We start from the raw sequence: 27,035 nt of genomic DNA, 5'->3' as shown, positions 1-27,035 counted from the left end.
AGCGAGTCACGCATTGAATCAATGCCATTGGTCTCTATTAAGTGAAGCATTGCTTCAGCTTTGCCCAAAAGTGAAGCATTGCTGGCCAGCTGAGCCTTGAAAAGTTGAGCTCAAAGTTAAAAAATAATTAACACCTTGTTTCATTACATCTATCATTTAAGGAATCAGCTTTTTTGAACGTTTTCGTTGAATGAACGGTTTAATGACTCACTCAAAGACAGTCCGTTGGCATAACAACTGCGCGCTGAGTGACAGTCTTTCAATGCGCAGAGACGCTGTTTAGTTTCAGTTACATTGGTTACATTGTTTTTGTGTATGCTGACCACATCATAACACGTATTTATATAGCAACAAATAAATATAAATAAATAAATGGCGGTAAAACCGCATAACGCGCTATTGAGCCACTCAAAATTACCGCAAGGGAAATTCCTTCACCGCGACAGCCCTAGTAAAACCGCATTTTTCCATCTTAAAAATATATCTAAATTACGTCATATGCTCTCATTGACAAATGCGGAACAACTAGTTCATGCGTTCATGACATCAAGGCTAGATTATTGTAATGCTCTACTGGGTGGTTGCCCTGCACGCTTAATAAACAAACTACAGCTAGTTCAAAACGCAGCCGCTAGAGTTCTTACCAGAACCAGGAAGTACGACCATATTAGCCCGGTTCTGTCAACACTGCATTGGCTCCCTATTAAACATCGTATAAATTTTAAAATATTGCTGATTACTTACAAAGCACTAAATGGTTTAGCTCCCCAGTACTTGAGCGAGCTCTTAACGCATTATAGTCCTTCACGTCTATTGCGATCTCAAAACTCCGGCCAGTTGATAATACCTAGAATATATAAATCGACTGCTGGCGGTAGATCCTTTTCCTATTTAGCACCAAAACTTTGGAACAATCTTCCTAACATTGTCCGGGAAGCAGACACAGTCTGTCAGTTCAAAGCTAGACTAAAAACACATCTCTTTGACCTAGCATTCACATAACACTCTATAGCCTTCTATAATTCAATATTAGGCTGCTTAGATTAGGTCAGCCGGAACTGGGAACACTTCCCACATATCCTGATGTACTCGTTACATCATAAGAAGAATGGCATCTACACTAATTTTAGTGTCTTTGTTTATCCCGAGGTTATTCCCGCAGCCTGCTGGATCCAGGCCGTTTCCAGATCTGACGAAGGACTTTCGCCTGGACCCGATGACAATGCAGTGCTTAAGTGCCAACTAGCCTCTCCCTATGGAGGATCCCTATACCACTCTACAGATAAAGCGTTGTGGAATTTTTCGGTTCGCGTACCTACCCGAAGTGATAAGATAAAATAAAAATTCTGCATCAAAATTTATAGACAAGTAGTTTGTTTAGGCATGGTTTGTAAGGAATTACAAACCTGCGCACATATATTCAAAAGCACATAACTATAGAATCAATTCTTAATGCGCATGTGAACGCCATCAGCGTCTATCACAGGTTCACGTTTAAAGTCTGTTTAGAGAGAACGGTGTCGTCTTAGCGGCCCCTAATTTAATAACAAATGATCATTTAGACGGAAGTGAATCAATCAAAACTAACTTTAGCTGGAAAAACATTTTTCAAGAGCCACTATAAAAGCAAACCAATCTCTGTTACCTTAAATATATATAAATGAGGATGACTTGACTTGACTTGAAGGAGAAAGATTCTTAGCGAATAACGTTTAGCACCACCTTAAATAATGGAGGAACCTGACTTGGAGTAAGGAGTCTCTGCATAGCTTCAGCTACTGAAACAATGCTGTGTGAAAAAATAATGCTCTGCCAGATGCTCTGCGGCATTCTGGATTATCCACATGCAGCTGAGGAAGGCCAGAACAGTCATCATTCTCTCTTTCGGCATGCCCTTTGGTAGACGGTCAATACAAGTCTCCAGCCACAGCATCTCATGCTCGCAATATTTAGTGAGGTTCCGGGAGAAGGACAGGTCCAATTTTGGCTGCTGTCCGAGCCACTGCGGATGGAACATGACTGGGACAGTACAGCTCGACGAAATCTTTTAAGTTCCACCAGGCCTTCTGGGTCCTTTTCTCATCCCAGTATTTAATGTGTGGAAAGAACTTGAATTTGGCTAACCCGAGCTCCAAGCAATGGACGGGATCCAAACTCATCGACATCACCATCTCTGCTGTCCTCCCGAAAGTGTGGGGGTAACGGAACTTTTATGCTCCCACACTTCCCTGGCTAACTCCCCAACTGTCCGGGAGTCCACTAATTGACCCGATTGGATGCTGAGGCCCTTTCAAAGAATCCAACGGAAGGTGGTTGTTTCAAGCCAGACAGTAGAATCTTGACCAATTCCTCCCCAAGTCGTTCTTTATCCACGTCTCCCAAGGAGGAGGAGCACTGTTAGCACTGACTGGACCAAGAAAGCTGAGCCCAGTTAAACTGTTCAGATTGGTCGAGCAAACACCCAGGGATGACGCATACTGCCTCGATGTAGTGCAAATTGCCCGACCAAAAAATTGCTCCTCCACCGCTAGATCCAGCTGGAATGCCATCTAGCTACTCTCATAGCCACCCAATCCTTTCTGTTTATGAAATAGATCATAGAGTGCGCTGCTGAGGTAAGTGGCTACAGGCTGGACGACATGACGCAGACCTAAGCCATTTTTGTTATGTTTGAAGGGGATGAGCATTGGGACGGTTTCCAAAAGATGGTAGATAGTTCGAAAGGGAACTAATAGCACTAGAAGAGAGATGCAATTTTAATAATTTATTTTTCGTTTCTGTGCTACGATTGGCTTTAAATGAAGGCTGAAATTGTTCCCATATACTGTAACTCTGCAAAATATCATACACTGTTCGTTCATTGGCCAGAGGAGAACTGCCCTCCTATTCCCCTCCCCCCACTTTCAGGATCCACCACTTTCAGGATCCTATACTGGGTACACACGGCAATATTTTAGCCCCAATTTTCACTCTTAGAAAGTTTTGTTGAAATCACTGACAAATGCCCCAAATCTGAAAACCGCATAATGTGTACAATCAAAGACAATCTGACACTGATATCTGTGAAATATTTAGCATGCTAAAAATATCTGGATCTATCTGCAACTCAGACTCCTGCAGTGTGAAATGTATTTTGTCTGGAAATGACGACCTACAGCCAATAATAACGGTACAGTGAAGTTCAGTACAGTACATTACGGGATGGTGAATCCTGATTGAGCTTGTGTTTCCAACACCAACAGTACCCTTACTTGATAGGCGTGGTGTAGTGATCCACCTCATTCTCACACAAAGAAGAAAGCGGCACCGTAAACAACAATGGAGGACACACAGCAGATCTTGTTTTTGTTTCTCGGCATTTGGCTGTTTGTCACAAGAAGAAGACTGTTGCAATGGCATTGTGTTGTGTATATTAACTGTATATTAAAAAATGGCGACTCTTGTGTTGTCATTTCCCTTGTAGCACGCACAAGTGATGATTGTCTGTCAACCAATCAACGTTCTGCAAGAAAGGAAGGGTCCCAAAAAAGTGGTACGGTTCGTTTTTTTGGTACCATTCACAACTTCCGACAGTCAAAACGGAAATAATTGCGTACTGTACTGCAGTGGTTCCCAACCTTTTTTTGTCTGAGACCCCCTTTTTCCCACGAAAATATTTTAGGGCCTTCACATTTAAAGGGGTGGTAAAACACAATTTCACTTTTCTAACTTTAGATAGTGTGAAATGTTGCTGTTTGAGTATAAACAACATCTGCAAAGTTACAGTGCTCAAAGTTCAAAGCAAAGGGAGATGTTTGCTTTTGAAGAAAAGGACTACAACAAACGGCTGGTAGGAACTACACGACATTCCTCCGGGGTTAGTGACATCAGCAACTCTAAAATGTGCATAAACCCCGCCCCCGGGACAGGCAGTCCATGATGTGAAGAGGAAAAGTTGTTGTATAAGAGTACATTTGAGAGTCAGCTCAAACTTTAGCATCCTTCTTTTCACATGCAATAAAGTCACTCTGTGTGCATCTCACAACAGTTCCTATAAGAGCGATTTATAGATTATCATGACAGAATATACTAATTGATAGTTAACTCCACATCAGCAAAATAAATTCATCAACTAACCATTCAGAGACGTCTTGTTGCATTCTACACGTTGTCACTTCTTCTTGAGTCTCTCCATCTTTGTCTGACTCTGTTTTAACATTAAAGGCAGAACAGTTTCTGTAATTTTAGTGTGTCTCTGTGTGAGGTAATCCAGCTGCACACACAAGAGCTCTTGAAACCCCGCCCTCTGAAGCAGCTCATTTGCATTTAAAGGGCCAGGCACAAAACGGTGCATTTTTGCTAACCCTCAAAAAGTGACAACTTTAACATGCTATATAAAAATATCTGTGGGGCATTTTGTGCTAAAACTTCACACACACACTCTGGGGAAATCAGAGATTTATTTTACATATTGTGAAAAGGGCAGTTTACCACCCCTTTAATGATATTGTCGCTCTTGTAAGCTTGCAGCAAGGATGACATTTTTTTTGTTTTTAAACAAACAGTATGTTTATTACTATAACCAGATATGTTTATGCACAAAGAATAGCGTATAATATTGAAAATACTATAACAAAAACATCAGTAGGCCATTTGTAATTTAAAAACATAAGCCTAAGAGTAGCCTATTAATTGTCCCTATTTGATATGCAATTACAAAAATATCAGTATTCACACTGGTGTGTAGGGAAAAAATAATTAATATAGGCTATTACAAAATGACTGGTGTCTGGGACCTTATTGAAAACACATTTTTTGGTCAGCCAGGGGATCGTGAATAAAATTAGCTAATGTAATATGATCGTTTGGCGCTCTAGCAATTAATAAACATGCATTTATTAACAGAATAATGCGTTTCGCGGAAGAACATTGTAGCCGGAGCTACTTCTCTCTGTTTATGTCTATGACGAGTCACGCAGGGATTGGGCTACACCGTAGCGGTACGACCCGAACCAGTGTAAAATAGTCCCAATATAAACACTTATTATAGGTGTACCATAGTGACTCAGGATAAGACAAAAACACGGTTTGGAAAATGGATTCATGATGTACTCGCTTATTATATAAATTTAGTCAATTTTGAACACAAAAAAGTTACGGAAAAGTGACGCGACCCCCAAAGAGCTCTCTGAGGCCCCCTTGTGGGCCGAGACGCTCCTGTTGGGAACCGATGCTGTACTGTAGTGTAACGCTTGGTGGAAACGAGCCATAATGCTGGGTAAACACCAAAAGATAATCGGGCTGATTTTTGGCCCCTTCCGACAATCCTAGCTATGCCCCAATTATCTTGATGGCTCTACAGATTATCTTATCAGATATTCCTGTGGTGTGAGGTGTGTTAAGAGTGTCATTTCACATTTGGTAAGTACAACTTGAAACAAGGGGAAAAAAGAAACTTAAAAATAAAGGGCATCACAAATATATGTAAAAATTCATTTAGCAGAGATACAGATCTTAGGGCTTTTCGATTTTTAAAAAAACTTTACAGACTCTAAGTAAGGCTTAATGCCCGACGAGGTGTCCATTGTCAGGTTTTAATGGACGACGGCGAGGCGTGAACCGGCCGACGCGCAGCGGAGGACGGTTGCCTCCGCCGAAGTCCATTAAAACCTGACAATGGACACCTCGGAGGGCATTAACCCGCTTATACCATGGTCACTTGCCAATTAAAACATTTTTAAAACATTAGTTTATATTTTAATTAGGCTAAATCTAGTTTTTACAAATAATAACTTGCCTGACGGTTTATTTTGCAACCGGAGATATTTATAGTCCGCTCAGCTTGTAGAACCCTTCAGGTTCAAAAATGCATTTTTTAACTCATGAAACACAAAGGTAGGCATAGTTATTTTTTTATTACACATAAAACAATTAATCAAACAACAATCAAACAAACAAAAAACCAATTAGTTCTGCCCTCCAGCGATTTGCGCTTTTAGAGGGCAATAAATTAATCAGATCAAAGAGAGGGTCATTTGCCTACATGCTAGCTTTTTTATTTACAATTAATTTCAACGTTTCCATTTATAGTGCAATTTGAAAAAGTCGGCCAGTCAGACATAGGGGCCTTTGAATGAGGATCCACAAAAGCTGGGTACTGCCCATGATGGGCACTTGATGCACACAGTACGTTGCTCCAGCTTCGTCTCTCACGGACTGACGGAGCCCAGTAAGCCCTCAGACTGCTCTCGCATCGATGGCCTGTCACCGACATTATTTGACGCTCTCCAGTCCAGCATCGGAGAGTCGACCTACAGCGGTGCTTCGGAGGCTGTGGTTAGTGTAGACCTTCGAAAGACCCACCACCTATGATAATACGATGATGATAATAGTTATAATTATAATAAAAGTAGGTCTACTAGGCCTAATAATACATTTATATTGACATAAATTGTAAATACATCTTCGCTGATCTTTTTCATCATGTTCCCGAGGTAGTGGATACCCATCGGCTCCCGGCTGTACCACACTTCGGAAGCAGATGTCACGGTGCGCTTCGGATGGTGGTAGAAAGCTTTTGCGTCAGATGGACATTTGGACACATAGGACGTGAAACTTTTTACCGGACACAGCGGATCCCCGGGTCTGGCAAACATAAAACCTCGGAAGTTTTCCTTATCTGGGTCATTCGGATCGTTGTGGTTTTTGGTGTGCGGATTGTAAGCCAGGGTGACAAACTCAACCCCATCCTCGTCTCTCTGGACTTTAAAAGACTGCATGGGGAGCTCCGGTTGCCCTCCCTGCCACGCCGAGCCAAACACAGCTGGATGTCAAACCAGACTTTTCTGACCAGGCCAAGGGGCGTATCGGGAGACAGTACAGGTGAATTCTTTATGATTTCAAGATCAGACTCAGAAATACGTGGATGGTGAACGCTGGTATCTTTACCGCTTTTTCTGTAACGCTTAATTATTGCTTTAAACACAGCATTACAGGTCATGAATCTGATGTCAGTTATAATATTGAATTCCCTTATATGGCGGTTGATACCGGCTCTCAGGCTCCTTAGGCTTGAAACGCTGTAATCTCCTCCTGCCTTGGTTGTCTGGACAGCTGCGTAAAACTCCCGCAGGGTCTCATTCAGAGCAGCAGCGGTGTAATTTTCAAAGCTGGAGTCCATTTCTTTTTGAACAATAAAGTCTCTGAGTGTATTTACTGCCCATTTCGTATTTTTTTTCGTGTTGATCTCATCTTTTTCGTCTTCTATTTGATTCAATTCTCCCGGTGTTATCTCTTTGTGTCGTTTCTCCGTTTTATTTACATTTTTTCTTTCTTCAGCAGCATCCCAGTCGTCAAAGTTGTCATATTCTACATAAATGTTAAAAGAAATAACGAAGTCGCTCATTGTTGTATTAGTAGGCTGGCTATGTAATATCTAACTAACGTTAGACGTTTGTTTTGATAGAGCAAATTGTTAACGGATACTTTGACTGCATGTTGCTATGGTTACTCACAGCTGTTGTAGGCAGTGCATTTATTTATTAATTTCGAATGGTAAACAGGCAGTTTCACCAGAACTACTTTACTAGGTGTCCTCTATCACTTTTTAACGGACACCCTGCAGCCAATCAGAATCGAGTATTCACCCAGACCATGGTATAAATACATTTTAAAGGCTGTTTAAAAATTAGCAAACTTGGGTTTTGAGTTACTCCATTTGGTTTCCTAATAACAAAAACAAATCGATGACATGTATTTTTCTTTTGGAAAAGTTATATTTATTTGTGTGAAGTAAGACTGATGACAAATTTAAGACAAGGTTGCAGTTCATTTTAACACCTAGAAATTGAGACATCTCATACACTGAAAAAAAAATGTCATTGGATTTACTCAATTGAATTATGGACACTGGTTCCACATAATTTGTTTGGGTTCACAGTATCCAACACATTCACATCGTTTCTGTACAATAGTTTTGTGTTAATCACATGTATTTTATTTAAGTAATGTGTACATGCTCTGTTTAAGTTAACATTACATAATTCAGTCATGTTAGCTGAATTTTATTCTTTTATTTTAGATACATGACTGGATCATGTTAATTCTACAAAATCTAATCAAGTTATCTTTACATAATTTTTTTGTTACATTTTTAATGGTTTATGTTGTTACTTAAATGTGTTTTTGTACTAAACAATAAAAAAGCATTCATTTAAACCATTTATTTCATTTATTGAACATTCATTCATTCACTTCAATTCAAAATTATGCATGTAAAAACGTACAAAAAGTACTGAATGATGTATGCAGTGATGGTCTTTATTTTCTAGCTAGACATATAATCTCATTTATGAAGACCATCAGATTCATATCATAGATAGATAAGATTGTAAGCAATATAACATCTCGTATTTCTGTGAAAACTGAATTTTGCACAATTCAAAGAGAAATTAGTTATCTCCGAAACATTTAATGTGCAGACCTAAAAAGGGTCAGTCCAGCACTGAATTTTTTTTTATGACATCTTGAAATGACAATGAAATAACATCTCTTTGGTGATTAAATATCAACAAGACTTAAACTACCGGTAGTATGTAAAAACCCGTACTGTTCTATGCAATACGCATACATGCCCATTTTAGAGCGAAGATGTGAACTCTTCATAAGAAATGTTTTAAGAAATGTTTTAACAAGATCATGAACATGAGTTATATATCATACCTGCATTCATGACTGTGTCTTTATAAACAAATAGAACATTGAAGCACAAATAATTTGATTTCATGAAATAAAAAAAAATGTCCTGTGACTCCTCTGCACAACTTGAATGTGTAGAACTTGTGCTGATTGTCTAGAAGAAACCTCAAAACTTTAAGTGCCTAAGAAAAGGCAGTACTCAGAACTGTTAGTTCATGCATCTTGCGAACTCTCACAGGTGAAGTTTGGATTTGAAGTTTTGGGCCTTGATAGAGAGCTCACCCCCATCCAACTCCATGATGATTTTTTGCAAAATCTCAAAAGTGTACCGTAACGTTGTGGGGTACTTCAGGTTAAGAGAATAAATGAGACCAAACAACATTGCAGTTGCAAAAGCCACATTCTCAAGGTCCTGAAGCACAATCACACCCTCAAGGACAATTCCCACATCTCGGGGTTCATTCTCAGCAATGTGCTTTATCACAAAGATCCCCATGGTGGTCTTCTCAATGGCACTGTGAAACAGATCCTCATCCATGTCCTGAAGAAAGTATTAATAGATTAGATGGGTATATAATTAAAACACTAACACAAACCATAAGGGGTAGCTTTTAGAGTTTTTACTGGGCAAGTGCATTTTTAATAATTTGCAGTACATAAACACTAATCTAATACAGATGGTTTCAAAACAGTTTTACAGTGACAACAGGAAATTAATGCAACAAAGATTGTTTTGGCTGTACGGCATGCACATATTATGTGTTTAATCTATAGGCATGCACGTTTGGATGCGTATATGGGTGGGCGCGTAGTCTTTCTTTACAAAGTGACATTGCCAATTACTTGTCTAGCAGGGCTGGGCAAAAAAATAGATTTTTTGATTTATCGTTTTTTAATATGTGGTCAAAAACGATTCTCAAACGCCACGAATCGATTTTTTCAAGCCTACGCAATTATATAACACAAAATGCTGCGATTTTATATGAACTAAACAAATTTGGCCTGTTAAAGCAATTAATGCAGCATCATTTGTTAATTTTTGTCATCCTTTGGCTATTGTTACATAATCCCGCTCTTATTCATGCAAATGTTTGTACACCATTCCTACGTGACAAGACAAAAAAAGAGCTCACTGCATGTGAACGTCCTGACCATAGACTGTAAAAAAATTTGGACGACGCCCCTTCGTTCTCTTCCATGGTGAAAACTGAAGCCGCCAGTGTCCCGATATGGCGCTGACATCTTGGGACTTGAGTCTGCACAGTAGCGATTTCGGGACTAGATCTGCGCAGTAGTGAGCAGGAAGTAAAGCCGCAAAATAAAGGCCCCGCCCTCACTCTCGGTGTGATATAATTTAAATTATATAATAATTTGTAGTGGTGCACGATATAAACTTGAGAAAATTGAGAGAAAATCTGCTTGTCAAATGAGTGTATATTAGATCATTTTTTTTTTTCATGATTACCTGCATCTCATGTGCTGCATCAAGCCACTCTCATAATAGCGGCAAAATAATGCATGGCTCTTCAGCTGTTTATACTTTCGCCTCGCTCCACACCTTGACTGCACGCGCACCTCCCCAGACGGACAAGGCATTTATACTCGACGCGCTCAAGTGACAGTTCCGTCAACTGACCCGAGTTTCTTTCACGCTGGCCCCGGGCAATCGGGCAGTCCTATATCGCGTCTTTTGCGCGCTCAAGTTAGTTATTTCAAATGTAGGCGCACGGTATGCTCGCTCATAATGGAAGCAACGCGGTCGCGGTGCGACGCGCTCGTTTTTTTCCAAGCGCGTCCGCGCCGCATCGAGATAAAAACATCTCAACTTTTCAGAATGCCGCAAGCGCACCATAGGTCACGTGACAACAACCAAGCACAGCAATGACAGACGCCTCCGGAGCGCAACCGCCCTAGCGCTTTGGAAAAAAACGTGTTTTCCTACATGTTTTTAGGCGCTATATGTGAATGGCGCCTAATAAGTGTTATGACTTATCCCTTGAATGGTTTTCTTGTTTGAATGTCTAAGGTCGAAGCCGCTTGCCTGTTAAATCTAGAACAAACAAGTTCAGTCTATGCAGCTATAAGCCACTTACCACATACTCCTGCATAAGATCTTTAGGGTCTTCATTAAGATAGATGCAGAGTCCTCTGATGGCAAGTTCTCGAGATGCATCAATGTCATCCTTAAAAAGAAGTCAGAGCAGAAACGGAAAAAGGTCAGCTATAGACACTGATACTCAACACTAAATAAAAAAGCTAAATGGGTCTCATTAACTAAGAATTTTATTGAAAATATTAATGAAATATTTCTGCCTCATTTCTAACATTTGATATCAGCCTGATCTGTTTGACATAGGGTGTTGTATTGATTTGTAAACTACAATGAGTGTCAGGATGCAAGAATCAATTGTTTCATCTCAAATAGTGTCATAGTGCACAACAACCGCCACTGCAACGCGTAGACTGACATGTTTCATGTCTACTACATGGCAAGAATTTAGGAGTCAAAATCATAATCAGACACAGTGACTATAGTAGACAAAAACATTGCGTAGCCTGAACCCAGCACACACAAAAAAAAACCTTTAACTATCTGTTGTTCTTACTTGGATTACCGCTGACATCATTTCTTTCAGCATTCTGCCTTGCTGTCCTGGTCGCCTTTCAAAAACCTTCAGCAAATTTTCATAGTGAAGGTCAAGCTGTGATAGAAATTTTGACTGTAGAGGAATGGTCGTGATTCTTTTAAACTCTGTATTCACCTGAAAGTAGAAAATTAACGTGAAAGCACAAAGCAGTTTCAACAATAAGCTATGCCTCATTACAATACATATTCACCAAGTAGTAAACACCTGTCACAAACCTCAGTCACATCAAAGAGAGCTGGCCATCTTGTTAGGAAGTCGCTGATCATAGGAGCACCACGAAGAACTTCACGTCTTCTAAGTGCAAATGTTCGCTGCATTTTAGTCTTAATGGTCTCTCTGTTGTTTCTTTTTTTAACATCAGAAAGGAGCTCTTCTCTTGCAGTCTCCAGCGTCTGGTCATTCTCTCCAATGGGGTAGGAAGGGCAGTAGTCCACTTCACCTCTCCTGGGTTTCTTGACATTGTAGGCAGGACTTTGTTTTCCATCTGGCTTGTGTTTTAATGCATTTACAGTAACTTCAGGACAACCAATTTTTCTGAGATGTGTGCGATAGTTCGATAATTTGTACTTTAGACTCACTTTCCAGCCCCCATAGCCAGTGTCTGAGCCCCTCTCTGCTAAACATGGATGCCTCTTCGTGAGTGCCTCTGCGACCTGTTCAAACTCCCTGTCTGTGACATAGAGTTTGTATTGAACAATTTTTTGGATCAACCCCTCGAGTATGTCAGACTTGAGTTTAATGTCAGGAATAAGAAGTGTTCCTTTTTCTCTCAAGACACCATTGGCCTGTTCAAGTTTAAATTCTGCATCGAAGGAGAAATGTGGAATGCTAAATGTATCAGGCCAAGAGGATCGTGTGGTTGTGGACTCTGGAGATGAGAGGACGATAGTATCGGAAGAACAGGATGGAAGTTCAGAATGTCCTGAAGCAGAATCTGAAGTGTTCATTGTGCCAGACAGAGGTGTGAGGGAGTCAGTCAGTTGTATTATCTTGATTGTGTCTTTGTTCTTTATTTCATTAACTGAAGTTAAGTTCATAAACTGGTCCTCAAAAAGTGTGTCCATGAACTGCAGGCGAAAGGCACCTTGAAGTTTACATTGACTCCTTACCACATCCTCCAGTTCGGTCATTGTCTCAGGCAAGCCAGTTGGAAAAACAACTCTCTGGCAGCTGTCCTTGCCTAAAATTACTCTGAGTACAGATGTCATAGTCCAATGTCTTTGTCTGCATAAGGAGAAAAACAAACAAATAGTGAACACATAATATAACTGTGGGCAAACTAAAAAAAACTAAAAAAAATCATGTTGATGGTGAAACAAGTTTGGCTACAGTACTTTTCAACATTTTTTATATATAGGAACTAAAGGAAACAGAACAGAATCATAAAATAAGGGTCCACATAACAGAACAGAACATAAACCTGACAATAAGCTTGTTGGGCTATTGTTTGTCTAACAGTTCCGATCCTTGAATCTGACTATTTCACCAGTATCAGCACTGCTTGTTCTATACAAGCAGTTAGTTAGTGCAGCAAGGCTCGAAATTGCGACCATTTTGATCGCATATGCTCCTGAAATTTAATCTGTGCGACCTAAAAATATATTTTGGAGCATTTGTGCGAGTGCAAATAATGGTTGTGGTGCGACCTGTTTTCATTTCTCTACAAAACGTTCGCAAATTACTGCACAGTGTGTACCTTATGTGCGCTGATACGCGTTGGCCGGACCACCATTCTATCCGTTACGTTACATAACCAATCAAACTTCATCCTTACGTTCTTAACTTTAAAGCAGATTTTAAATTGGTTAATATTAGCTGTCAATCACTCCCACTCCCTTTCACTGCGCTCCGTTGTCACGTGACAGGGAGCTGACTGCCTTCGCTCAATTTAAACCTATATTGCAGGTCATGAAAAAGAACGGAGTTGCGATTAACATGACATATGCAAATGACAAATTATGTGCCAATATCATCCGGGTGATAGCAGATACTATCCGCAGTTAAAGTATCATCAGCTCTGTACATCTCTTTCATTATCGATGGAGACACCGACCTGTCTGTCAAGGAGTGTGTGATCGTGTATGTACGCGTCTTGCTTGATGGACAGCCCACCAACATCCTCGTCGGACATGACATGTTGAGGTGGAACACGCCAATGCTGATGGGGAGGATGTTTTTTTTTAATATATATATTTTTTATTAATATTAATACATAGCTTATTTAGTAGACGGAAAAGGTTTCTGACTTTATCGTTGCACAGTGTTTCTCGTCAGCGCCGTTTCATCTGCCTTTAAACTGGTTTAAATCACTGAGACATTTGTGTTCTTCGCTGAATTCAAGCACTTCTCACTAGATCTCATGACCGAGACCGATCAGAGCATCTGCTCCAGTGAGCTCGCGCTGCGCTGCCGTTTGGACTTTGAGCCACAGCAGTTAATGGTCCGTGTGATGCGTGGTTCAAATGAGTTTCGTTCTGCTTTTGGCGCATAAACATTATCGAACATTTATCGAACTCTTGATATCGTTTTATTGAGAAAAATTATATCGCGATAACTATCATTATCGTTTTATCGCCCAGCCCTAATTTATTTCGTTTTTCAATATATTTTTAGGTTTCTATTTCTTACCTTTACCACAGACAAATCTCTTCAGTGTTACCATCTGCACACGTCCAACCAAATAGTCAGCCAAGGGGTATTCATCAGTTAATTCACTGACTTCTACAAGACTAAGTGCTTGCGTAGGGGACTGACTTAGCTCGTAAGCTCTGTAATGTTCTCTATACCACCCACACAGCTCTTTCAAAATGAAGAACAACTTCTGATGCAAAACACAAATTTGTTCAATTTGACCAAATTCAGGTAATCCACCTTCAGATCCATGAACTACAATCATTCCTGTCCTGTAGTTGATACCCTTGCTCCAAACGTTATTTGTGATATGGATTTCAGATAGATGAGGATATCTCTGCCTCACAACCTGAGCTATTTCGTCCTTCAAAATATGACCTGGGACTGCAGATGCGCTTGACACATCTAGCTCTGACTTATCAAGACTTGGCAATGTCAGCTGGTACCCAATCATTAGCTGATGTTTTGTAGCCAAGGAGAGTGGGACATTTTTAAAACAACTGGTATGTCTAATGACCCGTTTAAAGAAGCTGTGCTTTGCTTCAAACCTGATTGTCCAATATCCCACAAGAGGACCAAACAGCCTGATTATTTGCGGGTAATGCTCCAAGTAGTGGTGTTTGGGCAGCAATCTCTCTTCAGAAAATAGCTCTTTATATCTTTGTCTGTGCTCCGATATTTTACATTCTAGGTATGCAATAGACTCGTCATTGTGAACTGGGGCAACAACGAGTTCTACAATATCTTTCAATTCCAAGAGAATCTGCCATGCAGGCTCATGTTCAGGAATCTGAGGACCAATTATAAATGGAAGCAAACGTAACAAGCTCCAGTTCTCATGAGCATTACCTCCTATTGTATTTCTGCTTGAGAGATGTTGAGGCAAAACATGTGGCTTATCAGTCTTATCAGTCCACTTGTATGGGAAATCTAAAATTGATTTGTTGATTTCATTCAAAGTAATGTACTTTTTTGATATTATCAATGTGAGACACTTTGCAAGCTCAACAGGTACAATACCCTCAAAAATATCATGAGCAATGTCTGGAGGGTATCCAGTTAGAACATCAAAATGTGAAAGAGCTTTAGTAAGAGGGCAAGCTTTTTTCACTCCAAAACAACTAGTACTATTATCTTCAGCTGACCTCACGTGAGCAATGTGGAGATCTTTTGTTCTGAGGCTGAAAGCACCTGTTCTTACCTCTTTTGACTGAATGTCTAGTTTGCTTGCAGTACAAAATCGACAACTATAATGCCCTGAAAAACTTTCATTAAAGCCTGCTAAAGCATGAGCTTCTAAATTGTCAGCAGCAACAGTGATAACTGTACCCTTCAGTGATTTTCCTAGCTGTGGTATAAAAATTCCATTTTCTTCCAAGGATTTGAGGTCTTTTAGGAGTGGTTCTAACACTGTGTTATAGCCATATGTTTTGACATCATCAGTTTTACATAGTAGGGCCAAGTATATGGAGGACAATGATGAATTGGACCCAGGAGGTAGGTTACTCAGCACCCAATAGACTGCACAAAGCTTGTGTTTTTTGCGGGATGTCCCCAGGGGGTTGCAGAGCTCAAAATCATCAATATATAAACCCACAAACAGTCTTAAGTCCTGTCCTGAGAAGAAGCTATTTTGCTTAAAATGAAGACCATCTCTAAAAGACCGATACAGACCTTCCGCCTCAGTTTCTTGTGTTTTCAGATCCTGTGATATGTTGTCTAAAATATCTTTCCTATTCAAAATCACTTTTAGAGAATCAAGAATAGGAATGTACTGAAAAGTCTTCTTGTTTTTAGCATCCAAGATACATTCAACTGGATCAACTACATTAAAGTTAGCCTTATAATACTGCCTACGCTGATAAGCAGAACTAAGGGAGCCACCTTTTTGTATAGCTTTGTGTATAGGGTTAACTGTGCACAGTGTAGTAGCTATTTCTTTCAGTACAGATTTCTCAACTTGAAGATTATGCTCCTGAAAAGCATCACAAAGAACATCTGTATTAAGAGGAATTGATAATGTGCTATTTAGGTTGTAAAGCTCTTGTAGAAATTCATCAATTTGTGAACTTGGTACATGGGACAAATGTTCAAGCTTTAACAACGCTGCTGCAAAATTGTGTTTGATAATATTTGGTAGGTCCTTTGTGGAACAGACATCAGAAGCAGATTCTATATCATGACATGCCTCTACCTCATCATCCTCTTCAACATCTGATTCCTGTGAAACTACTGTGGTAGTAGTTACTATCCCAGGTTTAAAATCTTTAAGTGAAAAAGAATTATGTTTTCTGTTTTTATGAGATTTAAACGTACCACAGATGTTTGTTTTAAAGTTACAATGTGAAAACATGCACGTTATCAATTCATTTTTTTTCAAATGTGCATTAATATGAGCCCAATAATCTTTCTCGGAGTACAGATCTCCACAATTACATATATGGCAATTAAATATGCTATTTTTAGACTGTCTCTGCCTAGTTTGAGTCACATGGAATCTATTCAAATGAATCTTAAGAGCATTCCACGTTCTAAACGAGCATGGGCAGTTTAAATATACACATGGAAAACAACTATTACGTCCAAAATGTCTATGTTTCAGCCTATAATGCTGCAATAGTTTCAACCTACTTGTTACAACTACTGAACAGGCCTTGCAAGTCCACATGTACAGCAAATGTTACTGAAAAGAGAGAAAGAGCAACAATTAGTCATAAATAAAAACAATAAAATTATATAATCACAAGATATGACAAATTATATATTTAACTAGGTGAGTGTATAATTCAGCAATTCTTGAAAAAATCTTTGGACAGTAATTTTATAAAATCTTCACATGTTAATAATAAAATACAAATTACTATATACTTTTGAAATACATTCATTAAAAACAATTTAAGTTATATTGCTGTTTGCAATTTGCCCATGGAGTCACAGTGCGCATTGAAATGTATGGAAAAAAAACACATCCTAGTGTATATCTATCCAACAGTTTATAGATCATTATTACATTTAAATATTACATTTAAATTAAATTACAGTTGTTCTGCGTATGATGCCAATTAATGTAGTGTGATGGACTGAAAGTCTGAACGAGGCCTTAGAGACACCAGTAACGTAACGTTAGCGGTGACGACATCGTTTAGACACCACAAGTCATTACACTTCAGCAAGACGAAGTGATTTTATGCAGATCCACAGCCCTTTAAATGCAGATCAAGCATTATAATGGGATTATATCATATCAGAGAGAGTTTTACCCGGTTTTACCGTGCCGACTGTCGTAACCGTATGAGGCACGCTGGAATGCTGCAGCTGAACGGAGAATGATTGACATCCTCAGCAGACGGAAGACAAGTTTCCGTGAACTTTAATTTTAGGATGTTAATATTCTTCTGTCCCTCACATTAATCTATAAACCATTTCAACGGCTATTTGTAGATGGAAGGAAGTGACGTGTTTGGCCCTCAGACGTTTCCGGTTAGTTACCGCGCACATTCAAAACAACAGACGGGAGGCGTTTTTTATGGCAATTGTTCGATTATTTTCTTTTTCATTTGATAAAACATGTCAAAATTTAAATTAGGGGCGTGCTGTTCGGTTGTTGGCTGTTCTCTCAGGCCCGGAACTAACTTGCTTTCGGAAATCAAAGCGTTTAGATTTCCGAAAACCAAAAACCACCGTGACGCCTGGATTGCGGCAGTGAAGAGAGAAGGCTGGATACCAACTAGCAACTCTAGGATATGCAGCACACATTTTATCTCTGGTAAGTAACTTAAACGGCATTTGTGTCACTAAATAATTTGTATTTCTATACGTTAACTATTTAACTATGGTGAATAATTATTGAGCTAGCAGTTTGGCTCCATCATGGTTTTCATATGTAACGTAGATAGCATGTAACGTTAAATAGCTAACGTTAGCGTTTTGATACGTTTGCAGTGAAAAAGCCAGATTTTTATTTCCGTTTCATTTCTAAATGTTCTGTGGGCTATAATTAGTAAAGTAACGTTAGCCGTACATTAGTTATCTATAGCTATCCATTCAGCTGACAGCAGTGTATAACACTTTACAAATAATGTTTTATTGTGTAACATTAGCTAACTGCATTATTTCACAAAATATAACGATAAACATAATTTTTCATCACTTATTAAGCTTGTTTAATGTTAATTCCAACATGCACTAATGCATTAAACAATAACAGTATGGTTATTTTTTTCATTGCTCATTAACCTGGTTAATTTAAACATTTACATTTAATCATTAGCAGATGCTTTTATCCAAAGCGACTTATAAATGAAGAGAGCAATAAAAGCTGTCAAATCATCTTATATTAAGTATTAAAGTAATACACTTTTATTACAAATCTGTTTTTAATTATTGTGTTTTAAAGCTTTAACCCGATTTTGCCATAGGGCACTAACAAAGCTGTACATTATGAACTTGTGAACAATTTTGCATGTAACGTTATTAGACTTGCTGTAAAATGTTAATTGTTTGTTCATGATCCCTAAAATATTACTAATACAAGACCCTTTTTAAAGTGTTACAGTGCAGTATGCAGTGGTAATACTGATAGCTAGCTAGCTAGTTTATTGATGATTACATTAAAAGTGCTCATGGTCTTTATCTATCCTTAACCAGTGATGTACAAAATATATAACCTGTCCCAATAATGTTTTTCTACTTGTGTCTTTAGGAAAGCCATCAGATGATCCTCTAAATCCAGATTACATACCATCAAAGCTTCCTCATAGACCTGACACCTCCAGAAAAATGGACCGATATCAGAGGTCTCTGAGACGAGCATCAGAGGTCTCTGAGATGAGCATTGGAGTTCAGCCTACTGAGGAAGTGCAGGACATGGACATAGATGTAACACAAGTTAAGTCCTTCAATGATATGTGTGTTGGAACAGATCTCACTATGAGTGATATTGAAGATATGCAGAAACTGAACACATCTTACAAAGAGCAAGTGAGAAGCCTAGATTCAAAGGTACAAACTCTCACCTGTGAGAGGAAACAACTGAAATCTGATGTGGATTTAAACAATGATCAAATCATTCACTTCTACACTGGCCTTCGCTCATCCAAAGTGTTTTTTGCCCTTTTGACATATCTCACCACTGCTTGGAGTCCGAGAACACAGAGTCCTCCAACACCTCTCCAGTTTTACTTGGTATTAATGAAACTGAGACTTGGCCTCACTCATAAAGATCTTGCCTTCAGGTTTCATTGCAGTTGTGCAACAATCTCTGCAATATTTCATGACTGGTTGAATGTGATGACACAGCGTTTCAGCTCTCTAATTCATTGGCCTTCTAGGGAAGAGATTAAAAAAAATCTTCCTGCCCTGTTCAAAAGCCCCCCGTTCAATTCAGTGAGGTGTATCATAGACTGCAGCGAGATTTTTATTGACCGACCAACATCTCTCAGTGCAAGAACAATGACATACTCCAACTATAAGTCCCACAACACCATCAAATTCCTGGTTGGCATCAGTCCAACAGGGTCAATCACATTCCTTTCCCAGTCTTGGGGTGGTAGAGCCAGTGACAAAACAATCACAAAATCATCTGGTTTAATTGATCTTTTGGAAGAGGGAGACATTGTCATGGCTGACAGAGGGTTCAGTTTCCCTGAGTATTTTGCTGCGAAAGGAGTCCAGCTACTCATACCAGCTTCAACCCGTGGAAAGACGCAGCTTTCAGGACAAGAAGTGTCTGTGTCACGTCAAATGTCAAGGTTGAGGATTCACGTGGAAAGAGCTATTGGTCGAATTAAAAAGTACTGCATTTTAAGACAAACACTCCCCATAAACTTGGTGAAGCGAAGATCAAAAGACACAGTGGCAACTGTAGATAAAATTCTTTTGGTTTGTTCTGCATTATCTAATTTGGACAAATCATTAATTCGGTAAAAAAAAATACATGAGACAATTCAAATACAAGTGGTTGAAAACCTTTTATTTTGTTATTAAATGATTGTGTACAGAATTATGTATATCTGTTGTATATAGATTTCTATTGGATTTATGTTTGGTCTTTAAATATTTTTTTTTTTTTCTACTATCTACAATTATTAAAAAAAAATGTGTTAATGAGAATATTTGTTGTCCTGCAATTGATTGAATGTATTACAATTATTAAAATAACAATTCTAACAAATTACTTGGAAGGTTGTGTATGGATTCACATTTATTTAGATTATGGTGAACACACAGAACAAAACAATTGCTCACCAGGGTGCCTTTTTAAGCCTACACATCTCAGATGAAACACCTTGTGACAGACAGAGCACTGTGTGACACATGTTTTAGACCTCCTTTTACACAAACAGGAAGTCTCTGCGATCAGAAATTGTTTCATCAGTTTGTGTGTGCAAATTTCTGTGAGAATGTGCTGTCTGTAGAAGAGGTCCAGTTTTGTTCTGATCTGAGCCCAGTACTCTTTAGAGAACTCTACTTTCTGAATGTGGCAGTCCTCTTTTGTCCAAATGACAAAGAAAGATGTTTCCAGTTCACACACTGCCATTTGCCCCTGAACTTGTGCATAGTATGCATGGTTATGTTTAAGCTCAAAGTTTTTTCCCAGACAGAAATCTTTGTTCTTGATAGCATCAGTTATGGACATATTTGCATACTTTAAGGGGCATTTTATTTCAAGTGTTGCACGTGGGCAGCACTTGCAATGGACTATTCCATCTGGGCTGGCTCCTAAATGAGGAAACTTTGGATTTACTACTAACCCTATTTCTTCTACTATCAAGCTGTCATGACAAGTCATCTGGTTTGAAGTAAATGCTTCTCTAGCTAGTTTTTCATTATTCTTTCCCCAAGCTAAGGCTGGTACATTTCTGCTGGATGTGTAGCCCATGATTTTAGATGTCACGCTAGCTTGACTTGTCTTGCTTCTTAACACTTCATTAAAGTGGCTAGCGGTGATTCTGCCCTGTCTCTGCTCAAACCACTGTTCACAAGAGGACTGCCCCAGTGTATTTTCTTGGAGGTGCTTACAATTCAGTTCATTAAAGTAAGTAGGGATGGTTTGCATGATTTTATCTAGCTCATTTTGTAGTTCATATTGTGACAATAAACTGTGCTTCTCATCAAAAAACTGTGTGAGGGGCTTTGGCAAGTTTGTTGCATCTACAGTGCTGTCGGTACAAGGTGCGTCACCCGGAACTGCTGTGTGTGATTCCTCCCTAGAATCTGCCTCAGCTGTAGTCAGAACATCAACCCTGTCTGTGTTCTCCTGCTCTCCCTCAGATGCAGTGTCTGTATCACTACCTACAGTGTAGCACATCTCTCAATACAGATAATTTCCAAAAAAAAACATAAAAGAGTGAATGTATATGTTGAGGACAGTATTTGCATATCTGTATTGCAATTGGTTTACATTATATGATAACACTTTTTAGAATATGGTTCCTTCGTTAATGAATACCTACACAGGAACAAATGAGTAACACAATATTAACAATCTAGTAGCTTATAAAAACTACTTTTCTATGACCTGGTTTGTCCTTAAAAAGTTCTTATTTGACGATTCAATCTATACAAATGCACACATATATACTGTATGTGTATGGAAAAACATGAAATGTGTACTTACGGTATTTATTTATTTCACAGATATAGTTAGATACTTGTATGGTGACTATATCCATATATGTATTCATGTATGTGACTATATCCATGCAAACCATATAGGAACATGTGTTTTGCATATATTGTCATCAGGTTTCTGCAAATTCCTTACCTTCAATGACTTAAAAAGCATGCTTGGTGAGACCGGTGTGACTACACTGTGTAAGATGGGCTCCCTACTCTGAATTGCTCTTTGTCTGACAGGCTTGGAAAAGTCTATGTCTGCTACTGGTTTTGGATCAATCTAAAACAAAGTGGGATTATACATTTACTGCGAGTATCTACTTTTATATAAAAGCAGCAACACACCCCTTATGAAAATTAACTATGGTTATTAACCAAATAAAAGTCTAGTAACCACGTTTTGTTTCGTTTTTTGATACTCATTTGTATAACCACAGTTTTATTATAAATGCCATGGTTAAACTATGGTTAGTGTTGCAAAACTATGGTTCATTTTGTGGTTACCATGGTTTAACTACAATAACCATGTTTTCTATTTGCAGTAAAACCATAGTTCATTTTCATAAGGGATGTGATTAGAATGTTTAATTTAATATGAATTAGACCAAGAACAACAACAAAAACACGTTAGCCAGAATTGAATTGCATGCACCTTCTTGTTTATTCGTGATCACATGCAGGGCTCAGATGTCACAGATGGAGCATTCAAACCTTCTCTAACACACTGTTCCACAGCAACCAGGATGGCAGCAACATGGCTACACACTTCACCTAACCTAACCACAAATATTTCCAAACGTATGAAATAATTAATTAGGCTATGCAATAGGCAATAGGTAATAATATAATACAACAATTCGTTTACTAGAGGATTAGCAATGTGATTTATTATTTGAATAGACATATTTACCCAGCCATGCAAGTGCAATGCCCACTAATAACCTCCCCGGTCACCTTAGCAACGAACCACGCAGAGTACGTTTTTGACAATGTCTGACTTGCTCCAACTTCGCCAAATACAAGACAAATGTCGTCCACATTGTAGGAACAAATGTTTCCAACTTTTCCACTAAGGAAATAGTTGTAAGCATCTAGGCTACGATATGCCTTGACCGCTTCTCTAGTGTATACACACTCGGTCTCAACCAGATAATGGTACACGTCTGGATACGACACTTCAGGTAAATGTTTTACGTTCTGAGTGAATAGTTGTCGCCTCAGCGTCTGATTTAAAGGATCCGGTAATTCCACGCTATCGTCTATTTGAATTTTTTTTAAATATCTTAACTGTTCTGGTTTAGCTAGACTTAAAAAGTATGCGCTAGTCATTTTGTTTTGACAGCTCCGTGGTTTAAAAATGGAGACACCGGAAGTGCTTCAGGGCCAGACATGCGCAGTAGCGTTCCAACGCATTTGTTATTGTTTACGTCCTTGAAATGGTCTATAGAATGGCTTTAGATAACTTTGAATATAGTGGGACGAAATTTGATGGAGTCGGTCAGGCGGAAAACCTCGTAGTTTTCAAACCCTGACCAAGCGGCTAATGTTACAACACTCGACGAAATAAACAGTCGACATGATTTAAAACGTGTGGGATTATCTTAAAAAAAACTATTTATTGTATTTAAAGTTAGATGGACAGAAATCTTTAGAAAATAATATTACATTTGTAATGATATTCTTACCTCTTAAAGTCAATCCCCTCAGATGTCCTTCTCCAGACCAACGGTCCTCGTGCATATAGCGCGTGGGCGGTCGCTCTCGTCCAAATACTCCCGCGCAGTGCGCGCACACGAAAATTTAAAAATAAATAAAAACCTCAAAAAAGACAGACCAAAAAAAAAAATGTGCGGGCATTTTTTTCTTCTTCCTTTGTTCAATAAAAGCCTAATTGACTTTGTGTGCAGCATTTCAACATAAGTCTAAAAATATGTTTTTTCCCAGCATTGACATGACACTACCCAGAAACCCGCATTTGCTAAATATTCAGATTGAGAACACATGGACGCCAAAACGTCTTGTTTTTATCATATAAAAATGATAAAATAAAATGGAATAAGCTGAAACAAACATGTACCTCTCTTGTTTAATGTAGTTTCAGAAATACACTGATGCAATATTTACATGTTTCAACAACTGAATTAGGTTAATTATACATGATGAAATTAAGTGCCAAAATACAACACAATTGTGTTGTATTAGCTAATTTTAATTAAGTAAATGGAACAGCAGTAAAATCATTTTGCGTGAACACCATCTGTTTGATGGTAAATTGAGCCTGAATTGATTTGAACATTTTATTGCAACATGATCATATCACTTTTTGATGACTGTGCTGAATTTCATTTGGAGTTTATGCAATGTAATTATGTTTGCATCTCAAACATAAATGCATTAAGTAGATTGTAAGTGTATTATTTTAGTATTCTCAATAAAGCTGCTTTCCTTTTTTTTCAGTGTACCAACAGATTGATGAGACATTAAAAAAATAAGTGCACTATAGACTGTCTTTCACAATTACAAAAAGTGCAATTGTAATCAGTATCCAGATGAAAACACTCTAATGTGTCTTTCATGTGATATATTTTGTGAGCAATTTTAAATGACTCTTCTTTTAGAAAATGTAATTAGCTCAGTATGAAAACCATTCCATATAAGGATAGGTGTACCAGTAAACATGATGTGTGTGTGTGAGAGAGACTTCACCCAAACCCTTTTCTTTTTCCCCCATGAATTTTCTGTGAAAATCATTCCAAACACTATCATCGCAATTTCTTCCTGCATATCGTCCGCTACCCTTATTCTGAATTCTTACAAGATTTTGTGAGATTTCCTGTGTTCACAGTCGAGAACTGGTTGAAAGTCTGTTTGTGTGTGGTGTGGTGTGCTGTCTTTGTCACATCATGGCACACCACACACTACAGGAGAAAAACTGTTAAATTTAGGATTTTTTATAAGATGTAAGAAAACTTTTGTTGTGTACCCAGCATAAGAGAGCAAGATACAGGGCAAGGGAATGTTCATGGCGAGGAGGGCTTCTGCGAGCAACCATTCTCTCCTTCTTATTCTTTTTTCTTTTTCGCTGTATTTCAGCGCAGACAAATTTGGATCGCAAGCTTCTTGATGGCTACCATTTTTAAAAGGAAGAAATCCAATCTCTTGATCTTCCATTATTTCCTGCATCACTAATCACTCCTGTATCGTGTGTTTGGTTGTGAAACGTACTTTGTAGACCAGACAAAGCTGTCAACGATTCTTCTTATTGAAATTGTGTCTAATGTGTGACCCCTTGTCACCGATGTAGTTTATTCTTGGCTGCAAGTTGGTAGGATCTAGCCTATATGTTTTTTGTTTTGATGTTTTACATGTCTAATTGTTTTTAATGTATGTTGCTTGGTGCCATTAAACTGGGGTTAACTTGTATTGGTCTCTTTTTGTCGTAGACCTGATGGCGCTGAAAGGGGAGACTCCAGAACTGAATGAAATGGAAGAGAAAGATCATTATGAGAAACATCATAATTTCATAAAAGACTTTAGTTGCTCACAGACTGAAAAAACTTCCTCACTAATAAGAGCTCATCAGACAGGAGCTAAAAGTCATTTCACCTGCCAACAGTGTGGAAAGAATTTTATTCGAAACAAAAACCTTAGAGTCCACATGAGAATTCACACTGGAGAAAGGCCATTCATTTGCACTCAGTGTGGAACGAGTTTTGTTCAAAAAGGAACCCTTAAAAGGCACATGAGATTTCATAATGGAGAGAAGCCTTTCACATGTGATCAGTGTGGAAAAAGTTTTATTCAAAAAGGTAGCCTTAACAGGCACATGAGAATTCACACTGGAGAAAAGCCATTCATATGCCCTCAGTGTGGAAAAAGTTTTGATCAAAATAGAAACCTTATAGTCCACATAAGAATTCACACTGGAGAGAAGCCTTTCACCTGCCGACAGTGTGATAAGAGTTTCACTAAAAAAGGAAACCTTGAAGTCCATATGAGAGTTCACACGGGAGAAAAGCCATTCATATGCCCTCAGTGTGGAAAGAGTTTTGATCAACAAGGAAATCTTGTAGTTCACATGAGAATTCACACGGGGGATAAGCCTTTCACCTGCCGACAATGTGAAAAAAGTTTCACTAAAAAAGGAAGCCTTGACAGCCACATGAGAATACATACTGGAGAGAAGCCGTACACATGCTCTCAGTGTGGAAAGAGTTTCGCTCAAAAAGGAAGCTTTAACAGGCACATGAGGATTCACATTTGAGAGAAGCCTTAGACCTGTCATCACTGAGGAAAGAGTTTCAGATTTCACTCGCCCTCTTGTTGTTCTAAACCCGTAAGACTTTATTTAAGAGATATTTTAATGAAATCTGCTGCAGCTTTCATATTCTGTCACGTTCGTAGTAAAATTCATTGATACTTGTGTATTCTTTTGTTTTATGTCTGTGGTAATTTTGAGTGAAATAAAGTGAATTGCACTTATTGAGTCATCAGATTTAATTATTGTTACACAGGTAAAATATATACTTACACTATTACAATATATATTGTATTGTTTAATTGAGCTTTGTTGTTTGTTTATTTATTTATTTCAGGTTTATTTGACAAGGACAATCTACATCAATAATACATAAATGTACAATTTGCACCACTATTGTACATCTACAGTCCTGAACTGGTGGTAAACTGGTCACCCTAAAAATATAAAAGAAATAACCTATAAATGATAAATACATAATCCAAAATACATATAAGGATTACGCTTTACATAATGCATCTAATTATGAGGGAACGAGTATTGCGTAAGTAGCTTACGCTATGGGAAAACTCCTTTTCTCGAGAATATTGAAGTCTTTATGTAAAACGCATTGCAGCTGCACAGCAGACAGCAATGAGCGATGGAGCTCGGTCATTGGCTGTGCTGCGGCAACATTGCTCGAACCAATGACGGGGCGACTCTGAATGCGCGACCAATGAGCGCACCTCGCGCCCGCGCGCGTCAGAGCCCGCCAAGATGGGCGTGGCCAAGAGCTATATATTGGGCGACCCGTCATGAGAGTTCTTTAGGTTAAAACGACTGAAGCGAACTAACCAAGCACAAGCACGGCAGCTTACGCAATACTCGTTCCCTCCTCTCAGGGAACCGAGGTTACGTCAATAACCGAGTCGTTCCCTTTCGGGAGGTCTCTCCTATTGCGTAAGTAGCTTACGCTATGGGAACACCATGCAAAACGCTGTGCGTGCTGAACTTCGCCTTATGATAGCCAGAGGCAGGTGCCTGAGCTAAAAAAGCAAAGTTATCATCCAACCAGCCGGCAGAGGCGAGCTTTATATGTGGGAAAAAAGTAAAGAGCGGCCAGAAGGCGCTCAGTGTAACACAAGCACATACATAATCTAGATACGAACTCATAGTTCTACTAGCATCTGAAGTGGTTTCAGTCCTTTTTTAAATGATTTCTCTGA

At 38.8% G+C, this 27,035-nt stretch overlaps 2 protein-coding genes across 2 annotated transcripts in view; one reads left to right on the top strand and one right to left on the bottom strand.

Annotated features, from left to right (window-relative positions):
* Positions 1 to 25,982, top strand: part of LOC143742495 (uncharacterized) — a 42,538-nt gene extending 16,556 nt beyond the window's left edge. The window contains exon 3 of the mRNA XM_077235377.1: positions 25,016 to 25,982. Within this exon, the coding sequence (XP_077091492.1) occupies positions 25,016 to 25,836 (821 nt within the window). The 3' untranslated portion in view covers positions 25,837 to 25,982. The remainder of the gene's footprint in view (positions 1 to 25,015) is intronic.
* On the bottom strand, positions 8,718 to 12,525 carry LOC143742458 (sterile alpha motif domain-containing protein 3-like). Its single transcript, XM_077235325.1, has 4 exons — positions 11,540 to 12,525; positions 11,283 to 11,438; positions 10,770 to 10,859; positions 8,718 to 9,217 (listed from the first exon to the last, which is right to left on the bottom strand). Exons 1-4 carry the CDS (start codon positions 12,452 to 12,454, stop codon positions 8,909 to 8,911), a joined length of 1,470 nt encoding a protein of 489 aa, XP_077091440.1. The 5' UTR covers positions 12,455 to 12,525; the 3' UTR covers positions 8,718 to 8,908.
* Positions 25,983 to 27,035: the final 1,053 nt, after the last annotated feature.

Source organism: Siphateles boraxobius, unplaced genomic scaffold (genome assembly GCF_051911475.1).
Source record: "Siphateles boraxobius isolate OS27281-9 unplaced genomic scaffold, OSU_SipBor_1 19, whole genome shotgun sequence".
Lineage (NCBI taxonomy): Eukaryota > Metazoa > Chordata > Actinopteri > Cypriniformes > Leuciscidae > Siphateles > Siphateles boraxobius.
The sequence above is the reverse complement of the archived record's forward strand: the minus strand, read 5'-3'. Positions and strand labels throughout refer to the sequence as shown.